Source organism: Taurulus bubalis, assembly GCF_910589615.1.
Source record: "Taurulus bubalis genome assembly, chromosome: 3".
Lineage (NCBI taxonomy): Eukaryota > Metazoa > Chordata > Actinopteri > Perciformes > Cottidae > Taurulus > Taurulus bubalis.
Genome location: NC_136591.1, coordinates 21575564 through 21600723, shown reverse-complemented (window position 1 = coordinate 21600723; position 25160 = coordinate 21575564). Strand labels below are relative to the sequence as shown.

General features: G+C 42.6%; 2 protein-coding genes across 2 annotated transcripts; both read right to left on the bottom strand.

Moving 5' to 3' along the window:
- Window positions 1–133: 133 nt before the first annotated feature.
- entpd5b (ectonucleoside triphosphate diphosphohydrolase 5b) lies at window positions 134–6581 on the bottom strand (the record flags this gene model as incomplete). Its single annotated transcript, XM_079215546.1, has 13 exons — window positions 134–768; window positions 1449–1564; window positions 1725–1781; window positions 2039–2182; window positions 2967–3068; window positions 3450–3511; window positions 3861–3943; window positions 4035–4123; window positions 4363–4398; window positions 4858–4933; window positions 5429–5572; window positions 5885–5961; window positions 6356–6581. The coding sequence occupies 13 exons, from the start codon at window positions 6579–6581 to the stop codon at window positions 685–687; spliced, it is 1296 nt and encodes a 431-aa protein (XP_079071672.1). The 3' UTR covers window positions 134–684.
- A 2204-nt stretch (window positions 6582–8785) lies between these two features.
- LOC306734741 (methylmalonate-semialdehyde/malonate-semialdehyde dehydrogenase [acylating], mitochondrial-like) lies at window positions 8786–16795 on the bottom strand. The gene is made up of 12 exons (XM_079216128.1): window positions 16718–16795; window positions 16319–16363; window positions 15049–15123; window positions 14503–14664; window positions 14263–14341; window positions 13047–13349; window positions 12627–12748; window positions 12140–12329; window positions 11829–12010; window positions 11318–11497; window positions 9939–10037; window positions 8786–9826 (listed from the first exon to the last, which is right to left on the bottom strand). The coding sequence occupies exons 1-12, from the start codon at window positions 16751–16753 to the stop codon at window positions 9722–9724; spliced, it is 1578 nt and encodes a 525-aa protein (XP_079072254.1). The 5' UTR covers window positions 16754–16795; the 3' UTR covers window positions 8786–9721.
- Between the last annotated feature and the right edge of the window lie 8365 nt (window positions 16796–25160).

The window sequence follows — 25160 nt, the reverse complement described above, 5'->3', positions numbered from 1 at the left end:
AAACGAATCACTGACTTTGCCCTTGTAGATATTTGTAATTAGCAACCGATGATGGTTTTATTTTGAAAGTTTGTACAAACAACCTTTTTCCTTAAAGTTTTTGAAAACAAATACTCCCAAAGAAATACTAAGACGGGTTTTAAAAGTTTATGAAAATATATAATGACCGTGTACATTATCATTGTGAGGTTAACATGGAGTGATGAAAAATAAGTTCCATTTATTTCTAAAACGCCAATTGTTAAAATGCTGTCAAATTTGAAATGTACCAGACACGTGTGTACCCCGCTATCCTTATTACTAACTACAAAACACATGATTACCAGCTACCGGAGCACTGAACAAGCCTTAATCGGCCCGATGGAAACACAAAAACATCTCAAACAAACTGTCTCCAGGAAGGCCCAAAGCTGCATTAACCTAGTGCGTTATTGGTCACATCCCACTCAAATGTCGACCTCCAGTGCTTCACTTTGTTCTGAGTAAGATGACACGTTGCTCAATATATTACACTTGAGAATAATTTCTTTTCTTCTTTTTTTTTAAAGAGAAATTAATAATTACTCATGAGGTTAGCGCTGTCCTTATGAAACAATCGGTGGCCGTCTGGGCCGCTAGATAAGGTGGTCACGTGTTTGTAATGGAGCGCCACCTGAATGAGCCGCGTTTGTTCCCGCCTCAGCCTCAGTGGATCTTCAGGTTGTGGAAGTGGTCCAACGTGGCGCCCAAAGCCCAGCTCGCCTCCACGTTATTCATCTTCTTGGTCAACTGGAAGGGTGGGGGGGGGGAAACAGCAGATCACTTGAATGCCTTTTGTATTTATTGAAATAAAAAAGTTACCAAAACTGTGTAGAATTTACTTTTGTGATGGATTGTGTACAAAATATATATGAAAGTATGTCACAGAAAAAGTACCAGTCAAAGGTTGTTTTACATTCATACTTAAATATTTCACAATGTCGTGTAGTACGGCAGACGTTTTTTTAGAAAGGACAGTACAACGAAAAAAGTAATAGTATGTCATTTTTTTTTTAAATCAGTCATAGTATATTATTTTGGAAAAAAAACATTTTATTAGTCAAAGTAATAAAATCTGAGTATATAGTATGCCATAAAAAGTAATTAAGACAGTATGATGAAGTAATACTATGTTGTAAAAAGGCTTTTAAGTTATAGTAAGAAATATAGTAGTATATCATGTTTTTTTTAAAGTCATACTATAATGTCTTGTAAAAAAGTGGGTTGTTAAAAAAGTAATATAGTATGTTGAATTATTTTTTATTATAGTATATTATGTCATAAAAAGTAATAGTATGTATCATAAAAAAAGTATGTTGTATAATAACGTGCAACCTTTTGTAAATGTTCCTTTGTGTCTATTCCCATTGTTTCCTCCTCTTAAAAACAACACAAGGCCCTGAACCCTAACGGTGTTGCGTAACGCTCACCTGCAGCACGGTGCTTTCCTTGAAGCCGAACCCGTCCTTGAGCAGACAAGTGATGTAGGTCATGTCCATACACAGGAAAGAACTGACGGGAGGGTACTTGGTCATCTTCTTGCACACTGAGCAGACAAAAAGGAAATCGATGTCTGAGGTTGAACGCGAAGGAAGAGCGCAGGATTTCAGATACCGGCGAGGACACGAGTCCAGACTATTGAGATGCGCGCTGCGTCTCGAGCACAGAGCTGTCAGAGTGAGGACGCATTGCTTTGGCCGTCTCACCTTCTTTCGCTCTCTTCTTGAAGTCTCTGACCTCCAGCGCCCCTCCACGGACCCCATCTGCAACGGGAGGTCATCGGGGTCATCTTCCACACTTTTTAAATGCTACAGCGTTCATTAAGGAGGTAGATCCACATTTCCATAATACTAATAAGAGCGTGTGCCCTTTCAGCTCTAATAACTACACACCTCTAGCGCTTCAACTCCACTGAGATGGGTGCAGATGACTCACACTTCCCAGCTTCTGTCTTGCTTGAATAATATCCTGCTAGGTCTGTATAATTATGGTGTGTGTGTGTGTGTGTGTTTTTTTTCACCGATAAGGCCTGCATCCACAGCTCTGTCAAAGTAATAGGAGAATGCATAGAACACATTGCTGTCTTCCAGCTCATACGGCTGATGAATAATCCCCATCACCACCTTCAGTACTTCTTGATAACAAAGCTTGTATCCGGCATAACCTGGAGAAGAAACGGAGACAGTGGCGTCAAGTATACATCTTCTGTGGGGGAGAATAAACACATTATGACATGTCCATATGCTCAGTGATGATCACAAAATACTCTCTTTGTTTCCAGTGTAAATTTCTCTCAGGCAGCATTGTTTACATGATTTGTTAATATTCATAAATACTGGTGTGTAATCATGCAGCAGTGAGAACAGCCCACAGTCGTGGTTGCATGTGTCTGCTGCCTTTTAAGCCATCAAACCAGCATTTTATTACGCGATATGAGTGAATCATGCAAGATCTTCCTTCTCCAAGGCCGACACACTTTCCTTGTTTTGTTATGCCCATTTTAATGGGCTTTGGAAACATAACTGTGTTTTGGTCTTTTTCTTTAGTCAATCATCTATTTTTCTTGTAGCCCTATATCGTGCAAGTAGCCATACATTTTACTCAAAGTATTTCAATGAGTGCCCTATATACTTTTTCATGCTGAATAACTTATTTCCTTAAGTGGAACACATCTCAAGACTTTGAAGTGGTGCTTTGGCATGATTCAAAATGGAGAAACAAAATGTAAGAGGTCTACTAAATGCAGATGTTTGTTTATCGTCACAAAATATTTAGTTTTGTATATTTGCTCAAATCTTTCACATACTCTGATTTACTCTGGACATTTGTCGTCTGACAATCCTCAGTTTTAAATTCGAAGGGATTAAAGAAAGAAAGTAAATTCCCTTAAACAGCAGCTTCGGTTTTAATCAACAGACTGATGACACTTTAAGGAAACAGGGTCGTACCATCTGGGTCGCCGCTCACTTGATAGGTCTGCCCTCCAAAACTCCATTCACCCCTGAACTTCTTCGGCAGGCAGGAACTTTTAAAAACGCGCCAGTCCAACCCTGTTAGAAGCACAGACGCCACTCGTTTAATCGTCTAACTCGCTCCAACTGCTTTGCAACTGGTCAGCGCGACGTGAGTCTGACTCACTAACACAATTTCCTCTGAAGCCCTTTCGGTGATTCATCTCAGGGTCTCACTCCAATTGTTTATTAGAGAGAAAGACTTGAAAGTACATCTCAGGAATAAAAAACAAAACAAAACATCTCTCTCTCTTGTTACCGCCTCCACTCAGTGTTTGTAGAAACGGCCAAGAAGGAAACAACACCCGAGAGAACACTTGGAGGACTGACTCACTGTTGTGTCTCAGTATCTTTCAGAGACACACTCACAATGAACAACACCGACCCGCAGCTAATGGCGGCGGAGCACCTCTTCCTCACCTTCGGCGCCCAAAGCGCCCAGTGTGGCCAGTCGGGCTGCCATCAGTCCATTTCCGAGGTAACTGGATGAAGTCAAAATGGATCGTGATACAGTTAAACAAGCAACCAGGAACAGACTGTGTATGTGACAAGCAAGTCATTCTGAAAATAGGCGAAACAAATGGTGTCACAAACTGTTCACGTCTTCACGACTAAACAGATAATAGAAGTTCCCCGAAATAAAAAAAAGGCAAAGCAAGTGAAGTTACAATGTGAACAAAGTCAGTGGCATTTTACTGGAGGACAATCTTTTCTTTTAAACACATGGAAATTACTGTTAACAGAGTTTTTTTTATCAAGAAGTGACTTCATGCAATCAAATGCAAGATTAATATATTTTATGAAACGTGCATTAATCAACAAATCAGTTACCTGTAAGTGTATAATTCGAATGATGTGTTGGAGATGACAAATCTGGCAACGTAATCATCAACTGGGACACTTTCAATGGTCTTCTACAGTGAAGTATGAAGGATATAGTGGGTTAGGAATCACTGAGAGTTTCCTTTGCACAGAAATCTCTAAGCGTGCAAACAAAAAACTCACCCTTTGTTTTGGCAGGAAGGTGATCTGCGTGGATCCCCCTCCCAGATCCAAGATCCCCACTGTCTTTTTGGTTTGTGCATTCAGGTGACCTGAAAACAGTTCCCACTTTAATCCAGCAGCCAACAGAGAGGAGCTAATCAGTTACACCTTAGATGCTATCTTCAAAAGCCCTATTTGACACAGACTGTGCTCGCAAAAAGTATTTAATCCTGATACGGAGCCCGATAAAGATCAGAGCTACCCCCCTTTAGGGCAACGAATTCATAGTGGTGTGCATTCAGCATGAATATGTGAAGCAGGGGCTATAAAAATACTTTACGGTACTCACCTGTCAGATAGTTCACAGATATCCATGCCAGGATCCCTAAATTAAAGAGATTTGCAAACCAATAAACAGATATTTCAGGTGGAACACACAAGTACATTTTTAGAAACGCTGACACCTAATTTTCACAGAAATTACAACTGTGTAAGAAAGCATGTACAAACACACGCACAAACACGTGAGCAAGAGGCATGGTGCTTAAGAAAACAAGGCTGAAATGCTGACAAATCAATAACCCACACAACAGACAATAACACCAATTTTCCCACCACCTAAGTACAGACTTTTAAGGTCACAAACAACTTTGTGGGGAAGAGCAATTTTCATTTTCCTAAGTGTCATCATAAAAGACCGCAATTCGTGTTACGCCTTATAGAAATTGCTCGGCGCACAAAGTAGGGCAGCCGGATCACGGATGCCAACTCCAAAAGAGCTGCAGACAGAACACGAGGGGCTGCGACAGCTGACGGATGTGTTGCTCGTCAGGGCCGATGTTACCTTCATACGTGCCGTTCATTATGCTGACGCTGTTGTCTGGGACCAAAAAGGGAGATTCATCAAACACATGTTGAACCTGTGGAGGAAGAGAAAGAGAGTGTAGGGAGAGGGGAGGGATATGAGTGATTGAGAGAAAGAGCATGAGAGCGTCAAGGAAAGCAACAGAGAAATGGCCTTAATATTATCTACTATAATGGTAGCTCATCCAGAGGTGCCCTCCGCTTGAAGGGATTAATTAATTCCCTCAGGGGGATTAATAAAGTATCATTTATCTTCCAAGGTGCCCTGGGGCCATCCATTACTACCTTATCCCCTCCACAAGAGCCGTCCACATTAAGCTCACACCACTTCGATAACAATACGTTTTCTCTCGTCGACGCGCCACCTGCCACAACACTGAAAATGCTCTTTCCCCTCCCGCCTGCTACTTCCCCGGATAAGAGGCTGCACTTTGCCTGAGAGTGTCAGACAATGCAGCGCCTCGCAACTCCCCGATGATGAAGAACTGCACTCCACTTTGCAGAGGTCTCGACAGTGTGTCGTGTCTCTGTGTACCGGTGCACTCTCGTACCTGCTCCAGAAGAACCCGGGCTTTATCTGCGGCCAGCAGCCGGAGTCCGGCTGTGGCTCTGAGGACCAGCGGCGTTCTCTTCCACTCCAGACGAGGCACCGTCTTCTTGGCCACCTTCAGCAGCATCCTCACTGTGTGTCTGGCCTTTAAAAAAAAGAAAAAGAAAACAGGCAACGCTCACTACAGCGTGGTACTGCTCAGAGCGGCTTTTTGACAAACAGGGTGACGAGTTAGAGCCGAGAGAACACTTGATTGCACGTGTTGCATATTATGCTGCTTGAATATAACCTTGTTTGTCGTTTTTCTTTTTTTTTTCCTCACTTCTTACTTACTTTGATTCGTGATGTGATTCCCCGCAGAGGGAGGCTACCGGCAGCGTTTTTTGAATACAATGTAGAGCCAGCGAACCTTGTCCTTCAGCTCGATATAATTGATTAGATTTGACAGTGAACTCACCATTTCGGGGGAGTCAGCATATGCTGACAAACCAGGCTTTATGGAGTGGAACATCTCATTGTCCAAAATAGGCAGCTCTAAAAAAAAATTAAAAAAATAATACAAGATCCGCCCACATCAAATATGCAGCAGCTATTAAAAGCATTAAAAAGGCCTAAATCTGCTTTGCATACATATGCAGAATATATCCCCGTATTCAAGATGAGGCATGTTGACTGGAATCTGACAGAATAGGATTATATCTTCAAAAGTAAATGAAGTCAAGTATAATCTATGTCCCCTGTGGTAAAAAAAGAAGGTTGTGAGGACATTGTACATTTAATTTGCATTGTAAAACCAATTGATTACAGGATATGTAAATAAACAGTAAACACGCGTGTGATTCGACCTGTTTCTCAACGTGAGTTGGCTTCATAACGCGTGTAACAGAGCAGAGGAATGCAGGTCAGATGAATGAGCCCAATATATCACCTGAGTCACTGTGGATCAAGGTGTAGACGTGGATGCGCGTCCCTGTGCTCCCTGCGTCAAACATCACCGCGTAGAAGATGTGGCTGTGGTTCGCCGGTCGGCTGAGTCTGGGAAGGGTTCCCCCAAAGACGTTGGTCAAGTCCAGGAGGGAGGTCTTGACCCGGGCTTGGCTCAGCCCCGCGACGGCGAACAGCACCAGGAGTGGAAGTGGCACGGTGAGCTTCATCTTCACTCTGGGGAGTTAACCAAAAGACAAATATCACAGGTTTTCTGGTCAGAGCACTTTAAAGCTACTATTCCATTGAGATGCTCCAAACCAGCAGCTCAAACTGATGCTGACTGGTTTTGGGAGATGGTAAATTACAGCATGGCAAAGCGATAAGAGGCTTAGGAAGCAACAGTTATGTATAATAGACCACACCCACGACAGACTCTCCAACCAACCACAGAGACAAACCCAAAAATCAACCTCTCTACCTGCTGAGTCGACTCCTGCGGAGCATTTAAAAAAACATCACATCAACACCATGTTTGACTTAATTTGGTGGACTTTAATCCTTTGATCGATACGCAGCAACTCGTGTCTCAACAAAACTCAGATACCTAATGTGAGGAATTATAATGTATTTAAAGCCTCAGTGAGACAACACTCGGTGAGAAACCCCCGTTGAGACAATCGCTCCGCTTGCACAGAAGATAAAGCCATTTGTACGTGAGAATTTTTGCTGCCTGTGAATTCAGATTGAAGATTTACATTTAAGGCATTTAACTGGAGCAAATTACAAAAATGTATAGAAATGCTAGAACGAGACTGTAACAAATGAGACCCCAGCCTCGGACCCTTTATTAATTATTAATCACTGAAATGTTTCAGAAGCTGAGCATGAGATAACGGCCTGGATTTTTGCAAATTTAAAGCTAGAAAATGCTGAACATCAAAATACATCAGGACTCGTGAACTGATAGAACTGGTTTGTGTGTAAGAAAAGCTTGTCATGATCATAAGCGTTGCATCTCAGTACGTAAGAAGAGCATGTATTTAAAAGTCTGGCAGTGTGTACATATGCGAATATGGTTTTTCTGAGGTCCCAACTGATTTGTATTAATGTAAAGTAAAGCTGTGACTCCAGAGTGGGCCGCACGCTCTGGGCAAAACAAGGAAAGTGTGTCGGCCTTGGAGAAGGAAGATCTTGCATGATTCACTCATATCGCGTAATAAAATGCTGGTTTGATGGCTTAAAAGGCAGCAGAGACATGCAACCACGACTGTGGGCTGTTCTCACTGCTGCATGATTACACACCAGTATTTATGAATATTAACAAATCATGCAAACAATGCTGCCCGAGAGAAATTTACACTGGAAACAAAGAGAGTATTTTGTGATCATCACTGGGCATATGAGCCATATTTCTACACTATAGAAGATTTGTGTAAAAAATGAATAAATACAAAAAGAGGTGTTAGGAGTTTCATGAAGCTCTGATTGTAAAAAACAAATTATGAATGTTGTAATTCAATTTGTAATATTGTTAAATAATCCTTGGTGCTTTAGGATACTTTTAAACCGATCTTTCTGTGGCTGCCTCACTTACGAATATAAACATATAAATAGCGGATTGCCGGACAATGTTAATGTTATAACTCAAATAAACCCACTTTCACTGCAGCATTAACAGAATACTCAATACGCATCCTCTCTAGTTGTCACTCCTTTATACACTTTACAACACGTTCTTTACGAATAAAACGTTACCATACAGCTATGTTTTGGGTGTCGGTGCCATGAAAGTAGTAGTATTATTTAAACGGCTATCTGGCTTCGAATTAATTGACGGTCACAAAGCTCCTCGTTAACGTTCATTCTCCGTCAACTGACGTTACGTACGACGTCAGCTTGCGTGAATGCTACGTTAAACAAAGCTAGCCGGTGAAGTTAGTTAACAAGCTGGTTAACGTTCGCCAACAATCGTGATAGCTGTATAACTCCCCTAAAGAACAATTAAAACAAAGTAGATATATCTGTAACGTTAGCGGACTTATTTGAGTGCTCTCTGAACGCCAAACACACTCGGAGCTCACCATGACGGACGTCCGACGACACTCCTCTCTCGACTCGCGGAGTGGTGACGTCACCGGCGTCGTGATGAAAGTTGTTTTCGGTCACCGACGGACGTCCATAGTGGAACAAAACATGCTGCGCATGAGACAGATCGCCCACAAATACAGTGGGTCGCTTTCAGCTAATTTACAGGCTGTGTGTTGATGAACCAGAATAACAAGTTTAAACATTTAAACTCCTTCTCGTCTGTGAAGTTAATTAGGCATCATTTAGAGTTGCCTGCCAATGTGTCGGCTTTAATGTGTCATGAATAATGTATTGAACTGCAACACAAGCAGAGGACCATTTCAACACAAAGCAGAAGTAAATTTAGTCAAATTATTGTGGCTTTATTCGAACAGTCAACTACAACTATGTCATCTTTTAATCACAAATAGTCTAGGTGACTAAATTTACTGTAGCTCATAATTTGAATGGAAATATGTTCAGCACATAGTGTTTCATCATGATGGTTTATAGAGAACGTCAGATGTCATGTCAAGCACAGCGATGTAACTTGTATACCATCCATGATCAGAATAAAATAATCACTCCTGACAATACAGTACAAAACCCTTGAACCTCTCTCCGACATACAGAAACCCCAAGTTAGCCCCAACACTGGACAGTAGGATATAATACATTTAGGAGGGACAATTATTATTATTACCATTATTTCAGTTTTACCAGCAGAACAGAGAAAGGTGTGATCTTGTTCTAATGTAGCATTTGCTCCATTTACATCTTCTTTCCAAGTATCTACACAACGCTCTGACAAACAGAACAAGCTAAAAAAAAAAAGAAGAAAAAAAACACAGGATAATGGTGGAAGACATTTGGGGTCATTGCTTTAAAAAGGTAAAATCCCTGATCCTTTTAAATTCTACTGTAGGTTCAGATAAATGTGACACCAGAGTTTACAACTGATGATGGCTGAGCTGGCTTACATCCGTAGTCCACCCGGTCAGGACCGGACATGAACAGGAGGAAAAACGGGTGCAAAACACAACAAACCCCATTTCATTGCATCAGTCCAGCTCATTCCCCGCGTCTCCGAATGCGGTGAAGTTTGCATTCGCTTGCGTTTGTGCAACAACATTGTTAAGGATGGCTGAAGATAAAAAATAAAATAAAAATCACCAACTAATAATAATACCCCAGTGTACCTGTATCGAAAAAAAAAGGACATGTAACCCCGCGCCCCCATGGGTTTCATCTTAAGGCATATGAGATGTCTCTCAAGGTTATGCTGGATGTGCTGGGCATTTTAGCGTCCCATGGTTGGCATGGTAACTGCTGGGCTCGTCACAGTGGCGTCCTCAGCCTTCCACTGTGAAGTCACGGTCTTGATCTGAGTGTAGAACTGGATGCCCTGGTGGGAAAGAGACAACTGCAGTGTCAACTACCCAAGTTCACAATTGTTTATTTTGATGCAGTCATTTTTAATGATCCAATACGTGACAACACGCCTTGTTGTTGTTTACCTGCTTGCCGTAGAAGTTGGTGTCTCCTCTGAATGAGCCTCTGGAGCCAGTGAAGGAGAACATGGGGAGAGGGACGGGGATGGGCACATTCACACCAATCTGTACAAAGGCATACAAACATCAGGGAGATATGGACACAATAGAGCATGATTTCTGGCAATTAAATAAATGGTTTTATATACACTCATTAATTAAATACTAATTACTTGATTAAAAACGTTAAGATCGTATTTTTCAGCTTTTAGATGACATTCATAGTAATCAAGCCCTTTTATTATCGTTTTTGTGTGTGCATTTAAACCAGCAAATCTGTGTAACGTCAGCTTTTCAGCATTCACACCAAACACTCTTCAGAAAATGCTTTTCTATTTAAGAACCGTATTATATGGAATTACTGTCAAGTTTGAGCAAATCATACATAACTGCTAATGTATTGTGATCATGTATTTCATCTGACATAACCTCCCCTCTGGGGGAAAACAGTACATTTAATGCCAGGTGTGACGGATCAATAGAATGGGTCCATCTTTACGCATATACTACAGCGTAAAAGTGAGGGAGACATGGAGAATTATTTTCTCATCCATCTGCATGAAATGTTGTTATACATTTAAAATTGCACATAGACAAAGACTAATTTCACACACACAATTTAGACAACTCTTTGCAAATTGTCTCCTGCTGTATTAACAGGTTTCACACAGACCGGGACCCCCACTGACTGACATGTCCAGGATAATTACAGACATTTACGTATCCCTGCACAAATCCACACATTAAATATTCACTTGACACGTTGACAATGACTTATTTGAACATACTATTAATTTGTTTGTTTATTCTATTGTACAGTTTCATATTTTTTTATTATGTATATTATTCCACTGCGTTTATCGTTATGCGCCAATCACCATGCAAACATACCTGGCAATAAACCAATTCTGACATAAGTTCTTTGTATGGGGGGAGTTATTACAGCCAATAAAAACGTTTTTCAATGCACATTGACATTTCCACATGCATTTTAAGATTTACTTAAAAAATTGTGAACCTATCCTTTAATGCCGCAAACAATAAGCGTGAAACTTGGATTTATAAAGGATACTTCATAGCACCATTCCTTTGAGCCATCAAGCTACAATTAATATTCACACTTCACATGAAGTCTATGCCTGTTTCCTGTCTTTGAGATAACACCGTCACCACAAAACTGTTAACTCAAAGTCTCACACAAGTGGCTCACACTTAAAAATAAAATAAGGCAAAAGGTGAACTTTTATTTTAAGACCCTGACAGAGCTCTGTTCAGGGAATAGTGTTCAAATTGACAGACAATCTCCAGCGTCCTTTTATTCAGTGCTTGTAAAAAGTGTGTCTCACCTGGCCAACGTCCACCTCATGTGTGTATTTGCGTGCTGTGGCTCCGTTGGTGGTGAAGATGGCGGTGCCGTTGCCGTATTGGTTATTGTTGATTAAAGAAATGGCTTCGTCAAGATTTTCAGCCTCCAGGACGACAAGCACGGGTCCAAAGATCTCCTCTTTGTAACACTTCATGCCCGGCTGGAAAGAACAGCAGAATGATCACATCAGAGTTTCCTCCAGCATTTAATTAACATCATCTGCAACAAGAACTCCACAAGGCATCATTAACAGTACATAATGTACGAGTATGTACACACTTTAGGATGTTAGAGCAATACATGGAGAAGACTGAGAAGAAGTGCTTTCAGTGCATTTAACACAAAGTATTTAGGCTCCTGTTAAAAAAGCAACTATAAACCATTTTCTTTTTTTCTCTAAAAACATAATTCTGGGACCTATATTTCATCATGTTAAGACTTTCTACTAACTGACAAAAGGCAGCCATGTTTCCCCCTTCGCCAAATCTCACCGTAACACTGCTCAGTATGGTGGGTCCTACAAAGTTTCCATTTTCATATCCTTTGACGTTGACATTTCTCCCATCCAGCAGAATCTTGGCACCCTCATCCACCCCACTCTGGATCAAAGACTCCACCCTGGCCTTGGCTTCAGGAGAGATCAGGGGACCCACATCTGCCCCGGGCTGATCACCTTCAGGACACAGTCGTACATGTCAAAAACCTCCCATCATAAAAAAAGCAGCTTCATGCCACTCTTAATATTAAAATGTTTAGCAAAGCCATTTTTACTTTGCGTTGACACAGTTAAGTTTGATGTTACCTGCGTTGACGCGCAGTGATTTGGAGCGCTCCACCAGCTCTGGGAGCCAGTCACGAGACTCCCCGACAAAAATAGCCGTGGAGAGAGCCATGCAGCGCTGGCCAGCTGCGCCGAAGGCAGCACCCACTAGCTGGTTGATGGTGTTCTCTTTGTTGGCATCAGGCATCACCACACCATGGTTCTTGGCACCCTATAAATGAAAAATGTAGGACACGGCTCAGAAGGGTTTCTCTCCAGTTAGACTGTAGCAAAGGGCTCATCACGTAGGCTACAAACATCCGTGATTGACAGCTAAGCACCGAGTTGTCTTGGTGACAGAATAGTAAATGTTTTGCTCCATATGATTTTTTTGTCCATAGCAGTGATTAATAAGTGGGTTATTATGGCACAAAAACTACTTTAGCTTCATGAGACTGATAATCCTGAATGTAAGAACAGTATATTCAGTCTAAGGATGTTAAAATGTGCACTGCAAGTTAGGGCGTACCATGTTGGACTGCACCCTCTTGCCGTTTTTGGATCCCCGCGTGTAGATGTGCTCTCCAGCCGGGTTGGAGCCCACAAAGCTGATGGCTTTGATGGCGGGGTGGTCACAGATGAAGTTCACCGCTACACAAAGATACAAACGGGTACTGTAAATCCTCCATTCTTCATCTGTGCTGCTGCACCCGTAAGGCAACATAAGAGCACAAAGGCCTCGAATATGGTGATCCATTTCCTCAAACACTCATGAATTACTTACAGATATAGAGCTGCACATTTTATGGAAATTTAACCATCTACATATTGCCAGGGGATATATGATTAGTGTTTGAATCATCCATGGACCTTTTGCCATTGGTTATTACACACACACAGATTGTGTGCTTCTGAATGAAGAGGGAGACAGACAGACACACACACTCACCATCATGCTGGCCGTGAATGATATTTAGTGTGCCATCTGGTGCTCCTGCGTCCTGGAGCAATTTGGCCAGGAGCATGGTGCACCCTGGGACCCGCTCGGAGGGCTTCATCAGGTAGGTGTTGCCACATACCATCCCGATGGGGAACATCCACAGTGGAATCATTGCGGGGAAGTTAAACGGGGCGATACCGGCACACACTCCGATGGGCAGGCGGTAGGTGTAGGTGTCCATGTCCCGGGTGATGGAAGGCAACGTCTCCCCCAGCATGAGGGACGTAATGCTGCAGGCATGCTCAGCCACCTCTGGAGATGAAGAGTATGTAAACTAACAGTGCAGAGATGTGAGGCACCCAATAAACTAATGGATGCATGAATACAAGTTATTTAGGATGAGATCATTTAATGTATACATTACAAAGCATTATGCAGTTTAGCCTCTTACTTAATTATCTTATAAAACTTGTGAGAACTTCAAGCACTGTAGGACATCATCTCTAATGCTGGCAGCACACCTGCTTCCGTAGCCTGTCTTTCAGCTGACAAGTTACAAGTTAGCATGCCAGAATAACTCGGGCATCGCAAAACTGGGAGCTCTACCAAGTACAAAAAAATTTCTTTGGCAGCTTCGTCTTGTAACAACCAAAATACATATTCCTTTACTTGCAAGTGAGCATGGCTTGTTTAATTTCTCAACAGGATTCTCGATGATGCAAGTATGCCAAAGCGCACCTTAATGAGGAGAACTGCATAATTATCTTTATATAGCATGTAACTAACAGCAGAGTGTTTTACATAAAGACATACTAGGTAGTCACACTTTAACATCAGGTCCCAACAATGTGATGCTGCAGTGACACTATTTCCTTAACCCTTGTTTTGTTATCGTTGGACACTGTGAAAGCTTCTTGAAAAGCAGTTTAGGCTCCTCTATGGCAATGGGACCAAAACAGAAAGCCTTGCTTCATTATTCATTTCAAAGTTTAAGTTGCTTTCGCAGGAAGTGTCAGGTTACGCGCAAATAATTGACACTTAGTATCAAACTTTCATCCAGGCAAAGGGTTGCCGAATACACAGACTTTTCATCAGGAGATACAGATACTATAGACAACAGTCTTTGAGCAGGGGAATTTGATCTGCGCTATATATTCACTAGCACTCTAATCTAATCAGGATAACAAAACACAATAGCACACAGCAAAGCCGATGCTTTACTTACGAAGTCCTCTAAATACGTCTCCCTCTGCATCGGCAAGAGTTTTCCCCTGCTCCAAGGTTATCATTTTAGCCAGTTCTTTCTGAAATATAAAAGAAAAAAACAACAAACAGCTAACGATCAATTCAAGACATTCGTAAGGGGGAATTTTGTTTTTACAACTTCTTTGAGCTCCAAGTTGTTAATCATGAAATGGAAAATATGGAAAGGTTAAAAAGAAAAACAAGTGACAGATTTCCGTACAATGTTATCCTTGATGAGCTGCTGGTAGCGTAGGAAGATCTGCTGCCTGCTGAGGATGGAGGTCTCCGACCAGGACGAATAGGCTCTGGAGCAGGAGTCCACCGCTGCCAGCATCTCCTCCTGGGTAGCTTTGGGAACACGTCCTACCACCTCATTAGTCGCCTGAGAAGCAGGAGACAGCCCATACAGACAGGTTCGACTGAGCGCAAGGGAAGTCATGACTTGGTCTTACTTGGCATGTGCATTAATTCATCAATATTAACAACCACATGTTTGTTTTCTATCTCTTTACAGGTTTGATATTTTATCTGATGTATGCTATAATTATTCATCACTGCGTTTCCCTTTTGGACAATATGAAACATCACTGGCTGTGTAAACTGGGCTTTGATTTCTTAGGAAGTGACAACTTATTTCCCCCTTCCCAATGTTCATACAGTGAGTTACTACCAAAGTTGAACTGGTTAGTTGCAGCCAGCTCTAGGTAAATCTCTTGTTGCTGCAGCCTCTTCGCAGGCTGGATATAGTTCATCTATGAATACTTACGGGGTTGTGAATGTCAAGCCATTCGGAGCTGTTGGACTCAACAAACTTGCCATCAATGAACAGCTTGGTGGTGGGCTAGAGGATCACAGAGGCATATGGTTAATTCCCTTCCTGTCTGGTTACATCACGACTAAGTTCATTTAGGACATCTGTCCGTCACAACATATACATCAACTGGCCAAAGCATTTTATTTTTTTAGATCGCTTTTCTTTCGACTTTAAGTTTAAGTCCTCCTGATCAGAGATTTCCAATGTACCGCAGCCATCTCCCAATCCCTTAATACACACAAATTCTAAGAATGTTTGTGAGTCGATAAAATGTATGCACTGAAATAGTCAGTATGCATACTGCTATCAAAACACTTGGTTTTTGAGCATGTGGTTGAGCTTTCTTTGTGAAGTTTTGGCTTTCCTAAATCGGAGTTTGACTAATGTCATATTAACCTCCTGTTAGTATAAATCACAATGTAACCGACTGCTCACGAACTGCAAAAACAGTTGCATGGTACATGTGCTGTATAGGATATGTACCTAGACCTAGGACAAGGTTAATGAGTGTGCAACAAGTACAAAGTGCAAGGAGACATTTCTACACAGAGTTACAATATGTATGCAATGCCACTAGGAACTCCTCTTGCTTTGAAAATGTTTAAATATCCCTCTATGGATTTCTAAGTCTATTTTGCTCAATCTTTTCATTCGGAAATCTGCAAAACTTCACACACAGACTAATTTACAGTTAAAAAACGAATTGCAACAATATTTAAAATCTGGAGACATCTGATGTAGAGTTGGACTAATGACCAGTACAATCAGCCATCAGCTTAGCACATATATATATTGTTCTTAGATAATATGAAGACTGATAAGCAACAAGAAATCATAATCTGCTTTTGAGGTATTTTAAAACCATCTCTTCATTACATGGTCAAAAATATAATTCATTCTGGCTTTTGTCTTGGTGAGAATACGATCAAAGAAAACAGGATGTTTCTCAGCTCCATTTACAGTTTCATGGCACATAAAAACTACATTGTTTGTTTGTTGACATTTCTTAAAAACACCGTGTTACTTTGATATCATAAGGTCAAGTGTCTCAAAAAAACAAACAATGCATGTGTTCACTTTTTAAATTATTGCATAATGCAACACAACGTGGCACAAGGACAGAAGTGTTGGTGACTTCTCTAACTGACAACTAGAAACACCGGGGCTGTCATTCATTCATTCACTGGTGGGTTATGAAAGCTGGTCATTGGGTGTCTCTTACCGCTGAGGAGGACGAGTAACACACGCGACCCAGCTGGAGGGATACCTGCAATAATTAAAAGACAACATTAGTCAACTTCAATTTATTTTTAACTCAATGTTCAAAGTCGGACGTTAATGGATAACAACCATGTCCGAGTATTGCTTGACCCCTGTGTCCACGCGATGCACATACAACGTATCAAACCCGCCCCTAAAACGTGAGTTACCCAACTTAACATGCATGTAACGAGTACTTTTACATATTCGCAAAGACGACGGGAAAGACTGGTTGCATAGCGTTTGTTTTGGGCTAACGACTTTTGTTAGCTAGCAGCTCAGGTTGTTAGCTACGTTGAGTTTCATAAACGTCCCACAAAAACAAACTGTTATGTAAAACGTGAGCATGAATTTGTCTCACCTTCTTGTTCAGAAGGGACCGGAGAAGTGCTGCCATTATGGTGAGTCGGGGTTTATCTTATTCCTGCTCCAAAGCCCTTCAACCGACCCAAAACGACACCAGAGTGCAAATAGAACTTCAGCTCGCAGAGGGCAGCGCTGGTGGGAGACGTTGCTGCGCTTCAACTAGAGCTACAAGCCGTTTATCCGCGTGAACGTCAACGGCTGACAGCACGCGCACATGTTTTGTAGGTCTGTGAATGCTGCGCGCGACACCATTCGCAGTTTCCGTTTGGTGTGGGCGGGACAGACCTGATTATAACGGCCAATCACTGCGCGCAATTTACCAACCGCCCTAAATTACAAGAAGCTGATTGGCTGTTTACATAAACACAAACTGGAGTCGTATTAAAGATATTATTTTATATATATATATATATATATATATATATATATATATATATATATATATATATATATATATATATATATATATATTTAGTGCACAGACACCTTGCCTAGTTTCTTTACAACACGCCTCGTAAAGTTGTAATATATATCTGTGACTGTAAAATAATAAATAGCTTTTTTTTTATGTGAGGAAAACACGTATCAACACTTAGTTGCAGGCAACAGTTTCCATGGCAACATGGAGTTCCTACAGTGGAGTTGTCAAGATGTTGCTACATGGATCGAGTCTTTAGGATTTCCACAATACAAAGTAGGTTAACAGTCACCTGGCTAAACATATATAACGTTAACAGTAACAGGACAGTGCCTGTCTGCTTTCACACGATACCACTTGTTTTCTTGTTGTTTTCAAAGCTCTAACTTCATTATACTTTTTTGTCGCAGGCATGTTTCACGGAGAACCTCGTCACTGGAAGAAAGCTCATTTATGTAAATTGCATCTCTTTGCCAAGACTTGGAATCACAGATTTTAAAGACATGAAGGTATTATTATGAAGAGGGAGAGGAGGGAGAGACTCTTTTTTATTTTTATTCTAACCTCCAGAGGAGATTGATGTTATTATGGAGGCAGACTTGTTTACATATCAAAGCTGGAGGCTCACACAATGTTCAAGGCAGTTTCAACAGGCTGAGTAACACCGAGATAATGATAGCGCTGTGAAACTACTGTAGGCCCACATAACCTACTCCTGTCCTCTTGTGCTGAAAAAGAAGTATGAGTTTGTCTTAATTTATTCAACTTTGAATACGTGATGAATCATTTAAGCAGCCTAACTCATCAGGTGGACATATCAAACATTTGCCGGACATCAATTTAGGGTTCAGCAACTTGTGGCATGGGTATTTCTTTGCTCGGTTTGCTTATTCACATGGTAAAGTCAAAGATTCGTTACAAAGAAAAAGATGAAAAAGATGAACCTTGAAGTGAAATAATTAATATTTGCCGCATCAATTGTATTCAAATATCTCTACAGTAAGCTATAAGTGAACCGTAAACATTGGAAACTGGTGTCTAGTCTGTGCCAACCCAGTTTTACATCCCATTTGGCACTTTAACACTATTTCTTTGAACAGTATGACATCAATTAAAGTGTTGAAACCGAGCGTATCTGCCAGCAGACACCCCGGATCAGCTGTATCACATGTGCTGTTTACAGTCAAAGCAACTGTTTTTCTTATCCATCCCTGAGGTCAGAACTAAATTGGCTCAAAGCGAGTTTATGTATTTAGCTCTGCTTTACTGTACAAGCATCAAACCAAGAAAAAAAAGAAGAATTTGTCTTTCTTGGTGAGTGTAAAGTGATAATGAAATAACTCGAGACAGACAGATTTTGTAAAAACTGTCTGTGCTCTATTTAGTCGAGATTTACTGTGTATTGTTTGCCCAGAAGTCCTTTGATGCGTTTGTTTTTGGGAGTGTAAACTTGTAACCTTTTCCTCCCACGATGCCACACTCTTGTTGAGCTCTCCTCGAAAGACTCTCTCACTCTCAGTGGGACTACCTTATTAAATGAAGGTGAGATACTGTGTAAACACACACTTCATCAAAGGACTCAACCCTGCTGTGCGCCCCCGCAGGTCATCAGTGCCCATGTGCGTGAGCTGCTTGGGATCACAGAGACCCTGTGGAGTAGCAGCATCGCCGACCCTCCACGGGACGCTGTGGGCCTGTTCTTGGAAAAAAAGGGCCGGACAGGTGAACGGGCAAACAGCCTCGCCTACTCAGCTCCTCGTGGATGACATGCGTTGATGAGAGAGAAAGAGAATGAGAGAGCCTGACGTGAATCACCATAGTAAAGGAGCGCAGCAAAATCCAAGACATGTCAGTGTCATTTCATATCACCAACTGTCAGCTCATGATGACTCGGATGAGACACTCACACGAGGCCACATGCAGGCCTTGACATTAACACTTCCCACCAGCAAAATGTTTGTATGTTGTTGTTGTTGTGGCTGGGGAAAACGGTTACTCTACTCAATTATATGTGCAGGTAGCCAACACTTTTTCTTACATAAATATGGGTGCATGCACGCATGTAACAGTTTAATAGGTCTACCTGTTCCAATTCAGGATAACCATAAACCACTTGGAATATTTCTATTGATCTCAAGTGGATATGTTGTATCTGGATGGAGCTATTGATCTGGGGTAGAGATCCTCAGGGTAATTCTGTGGATGACAATAAGTACTTACTTCACAGGAGTCCCCCGGAGCAGTGTCATTTCTCTGGAATAAAACAAAAAACACTTGTGCTGCGAGTCAAAGTCTCATGCCCTGCTTTACTGTAATATACTTGTGCACATGAGCTCATTTGCCAACTTGCACAAAAGGCCATAAGAGCATTGCATCAGATAGTGATGGGTTGAGTGCCAAGAGGACCCACAGGGAGCCAGGGCTTTCAGTTTCAGCCAACACAACACTTTCTTGCCAATAATCTATGTAATACATGCAGGACTGTTAAACTAGGCTGCTATATTTGGCTTTACAGATGTTGGCCTGCTGTGCACCTGAGGTTTTACCTAAAGGGGTGGATGGATTTCCAATAACAGTCTTGTTTAGGCCACTCTGGTTATTGCTCATTTGACATCTTCTTTTTGTTTGAAAAAAAAAAAAACTCTGCTTATTTATTTTTTGTACAACATTTCTATAGAAAATAATATGAACCTATCTGCGTTTCGTGCAGTGGAGCTCAATCTACATGAATAAATTATGATGCCTGCCTGCGAGATAGGCTGGGAGGCACTGCATCTGTCTATGCACACAAATGGTCTCTGTGCAGCTCGGAGCGAGCGCACTGATTACCATTCCGAGCACAGCACCTCTGGTCAGAAATGGAGCCGGGTCGGTGGTTGACAGTAGTCCGGGGGCAGAGGGAGGGGGGCGCATATTATGGCAGCAGCCCTTCAGTCAATCTGGATTAAGTCGCACTGAGCCCTGCGTCGCCAGCAAAAGCCCGTGAAAGCGATACGAACATCTGGCTGGATTCAGCGCGGCACCAGTCACTCACAGCGCTGTAGATATTAAACAGCCTGTCGCTATATACAAAAGGCGTTTTCTCTTCTGGAGGTGCACATACAAGGCGGATGCGCAGTAGAGGATAAATCCCGCACAGCTGCAGCCACACAGCCACACCGGGACACTTCGGGTTGCGTTTTCCAGTATATTTTTTCCTTCTTCTTCTTTTTTTCTCATTTTTTTCTTCAAGAAAGTGGGGGAGCTGGGTTACATATCTCCGGTGTGAGCGGATCGGAGAGGAGTCGTCCTTTACATACTGGTCATGGATTTCTTGAAGGGCATCGCTGGTTTCGCAGGCCGTCACATGTTATAGGCGCCGAGACGCGTGTTTTCGGGACACCTGAATTATCTCCGAGAGGCACCGTCGGTCCCATTTTAGGCGAGCCCGCTTGTCAGGATGCGCTCAGCCCTCCTGGGAGGAAATAAGATCAAACACACCCTCCTCTGACTTGGCTTGATGTTTCATCTGCAAGGTAAATTCAATCATTTACAGGCGGCGAATTGTGGGCTCTCGAGTCTGAACTCTTTTGGGTGAACTGTTTTTGAAGGGGTGCAGTGTTTACTTGAAGTACTTCTTCCAGGACCCCATCTGATGGGGTTCAGATCCTCCCTTGTGACAGGGGTTGTGGCTGTAACCCACCAGCCCAGGACCTGTACCGCAAGGTCAAAAACAAATCCCCTTAATTGCTATAGAAACGCCGTCAGATATACATTTTATTTTTAGTGTGCACTTGGCTGCATCCTGTGCTGTTTTTCGCTCCCCACAGGTGAAGCTGAGCATCATGCCTATATAATGTGGCCATTATTCAGCCCTTTCAGGTGCAGGTTAAGACTGAATTCAGACGTGAGATGCCTCTTTGTGTTCTTGTGTAGCCTATTTCATCAGCACAGAGGACCCAGTGATCTGCTGCTCTGTGCTGTGGTTAAACCCCTGCTGATATGCAAAGTGCACCAGCCATTAAGGTGTGATGAAGTCTAAATTAGCCTAAGTAACACAATTGATAATAGGATGAGTGTGTGGGCAGGGGGACGTGTTGCCAGGTGACTGACGAAGACAAGTGAAAGAAAATATGATGCTTTATTTTTTTGCATTGCTTTCCAAAAGGGTGAGGTATACATGTCCTTATATATCAACTGTGAGTTATCACATATCTTATTATTCACGAGTGCCCGAAGCAACATTGTAACAGCAGTAAAATCAGGCCCACGCCTCATTTTGCTGCTTCTATTTGCTCTTGCTGCTATGTTAATGCACTCGGCGGTGTAGCTTATGTGCTGCTACCTTTCACTGAGAAGTGATGTGTAGTTCCTTCAGCGCCGAGGCTGTTTCTGCAGACCAGCTCTGCATTCGCTGACCCTAATTTTTACTCTGCACAAAATCCACCATTGTTTCTGCTGAAGGAGGGCTTTCATTAAGATGTGAAACCACCTGAGGTTATTGGACAGTCACAAACTTGCACGCACACACATCTGGTTCACATGTTGTGTATATAGGAGTGTTGCTTTTTTGATTACACAACACAACAAGGAGATGGAATATTATGCATTATTTAACCTTTTTGATGCTGTGTGTGGTAGAAAACTCATTCTGAGGGTCTTTGAAAGAGGGAAAATGAGTCAATGGACACAGTGATTGTGGACTTCGTGGCTGTCCTTAGTTCCTCACATTTAGACACTAACATGAATGGAGCCCATGTACTGAAGGGCATTATTTTCACAAAGAGATGTTGAGATTGAATTTTTTCTTACACTTCTACCCGACTCTGCACTCTGAAATTGGCCGATTTGACAGTCCACAGACGTGCGGGCCCATACTGTGGGGAAAATTCACTCGAGGAGGCCATATTGATATTCAGTGGTGGCGTTCACAGGTTTTGCATTGCTCTTTCTGGAAGAAAATCCCAGTTCATAAGCCCCTCACATCAGGGTACGCCACAACGGTGCAAGAATTGGGATCCAAAGTCAGTGATCGGCATTTCAATTTGGCCTCCCGCTGCAAACACAAGACAGCATCTAAAATGTGAAGAGTGTTTTCGGCGCTTGTTTGTTTATCTGTTGGAGTGATGCTCCAGTGATGAGATATCCAGCTTATCAAGGTATCACTGAATTTCCTGTGAGAGTGTGTGAAGGAAAACATTTGGAAATGCAAGGGGGGGAGTTGTAAATGCTGATGAACAGCACTTCTATTGATGCAGTTGGGTCTGCTTAGTATGCTATACCCCTGACACACACACACACACACACACACACACACACACACACACACACACACACACGCACACACACACACACACACACACACACACACACAAGCTTGTCAGACTGAAACATTATTTCAACTACATCAGAGGGCTACATCAAGTAATTTAGGTTGTTATTACACACAAGCCTGGGAAACCGGTAATGGTTCAGTCACTCCAAACATTGTATCCAATACAAAATTAGCTGAGTGCACAATCTCCCTGCGTCTCATCACCACACAGTCATAAATGGTACAACGAGTCCGCTCTGGCCTTCAAAACAGAACCTCAATTGTCGAGAACTCTTTGTTCAACATATTATTAGGTGATCTGAAAATGAGCCACTGATTACATCTCACCCAAAACTGACGTTTCCCGTGTTGCCATGGCATCAAGGCTGTCACCCAGGAGCTATCGCATTCTAACATTGGCAGACTGTGTCGGAAAAGGGTGTCACAGCGCACAGTTCACAAACACAGATGTGTTGGTTAGACGGTCTGTAACGGCATCGGTGTTTGGTCAGGATGTTTGGACTCGGGCTGCACAAGCATTTACCCGACAAAATAGAATTCCTACCAGCTCACTCCGAATATGATCCTCTTTAGCTGCTGCAGCAGCTCCACTTGGTCTCATAAAGCGAACAGGCCGAGGACCTATTTCACTGCTTTGTCGATACCATTTTACCATCATGTTGCCGCATCAGTTTACCTCCTTGACCCAACAGAGCATATTTCATGTGGGAGCAGACGTTCCTCCCAGAGTAAACCGGGTGAGACACTGCCGAGACGCTGCCATGTGCCATCGCGTCGACCACACCACGCAGACTTCATCTCATTAACTTCCCCTCGCGGGGCTGCTTTCCCAGATTCCCTGCTCAGGCGTGGATTGCAGAAGGCTTTTTCACATGAGCTCCAGCATAAGTGAGACTATCTGAAAACATATCCCCCCCCCATTACCTCGCTGGACGACTGGCATGCAGTATGCTGCATAAGGCTTTTCTTGGCGAATGCTGCCCTAGGGAGACCATAGATATCCTCTGCTACAGTATACTGCTGCTGCCGCCACCGCTGCCGCTGCACATGAATGTCTGTCTCCATTGCTGGGGGTTGTTGTGTAGTGAGCTACCTCTATTAGGCACAAATCCACCCACCGGTGTGTGTGTGTGTGGGTGTGAGCTGTCAGTCTGTTTTGTCCTCCGAGGGCAAAAAGACCTGCTTCAGAGGTAGTAAATGAACATTTGATTGACTAGGAAGGAGATTATGGTTAATGCATCAGTAGATTATCGGTTTTCTTGTTTATTTGTGGCCCTCCCATGTCGCCTCAATTTAATGAAAAGCCCAACCTGGAGGATAATGATTTTCTGGGGTTGTGACATTTAAAGATGAAGTGCGGGATTGATGAATGCATTGATTGATTATCTACCTATTCCTTCATGTACCTGATGAGTGCAACCTGCTATGCAAATCTCCTCGGGACATCCATAATTAAATGCAAATGAGGCAGACGGCAACGGACAGTTCCTGCCCCGTCTCGGCAGCGAGGGGCTGTCTGTCCTTTTGTCATCACAGAACGAATGTTGTTGGGATAACCATTGCAACCATTCTCTTCACGATTGACTGAGTTTTCAGCAGCAGAAAAAAAGAAGAAGAAAAAAAAGCCCCATCTCCACAGAGTGAATCAATATCACGTCTTCAGCGCCATTCGAGTCTGGAAGTAGCTGGTCCTCTCCGCCTCATTGCACATCCAGAGGCCGTGCCATTGAGAGTCAGAGCAGAAGCTGGTTGGCACACCAATATGAACACACTTGCGTACACTTCAGCTTTCACACGCTCCTCTTTTTCACACACACACACACACACACACACACACACACACACACACACGCACACACACACACACACACACACACACACACACACACACACACACACACACACACACACACACAAATAAAGTAGTCTCCACTTAGGTACCACTACACATAGCTTTGGAGCTCAGCTTGACGCTGAAGTCATCTGCCATCTTTAAGGAGTGTCTTGACAACATTTAATAGTGACTCCAGAGGCCGCTTTTCAGCAGCTCAGATCTCTGTGCACCGCTGCACCCCAGACTACAATCCACAAAAAAACAGGCTTGTGTGACTCGGTGAAGTTGTCCCATGTAAAAATGGGTCGAGAAAGACATTGATTCATTGCTGCTCGATCAGCAGTATTCATGAAAATGTTACACCCAGTGTGTTGCCTCCAATGATATAATTCCTCCCTTTGCTATTATGGGCCTTTTAAAAGCAACCTCTCGCCTGTATCCTTCCAAGGCTGCAATAGATTTTACCCAGCTGTCAGATCGCAACTGTTGTCAGCGGACACCACCAGGCTTCCTTCACTGGGGGGACATGTCACTCCCACCCACGTTTTCATTACTCTATGATAGTTTCCTCATACTCAGACTGTCAAGGTTATTACACCGTGAGTTGTATGTCACGGCTCCGGTGCAACAGAGGCTTTGTGTAGGTACTCAGTTGGCATGCTCTTTGCTGATGCAAGACTTTCACGCACACTCTCCAGGACCCGGCCTCTACAATGGAGACATTACCAGCAGACCACAAAAAAGCTATAATCATCAATCAGCCGTTCTCTCCTGTAGTTAAAGGTTAGCCTTTGGATTTTTACTACAGTTGTGGGATTGGATCTCTTGTTCCCTGTGTTTGATTGGATCGGTGTTCCTTTCTGTGTGCTGTA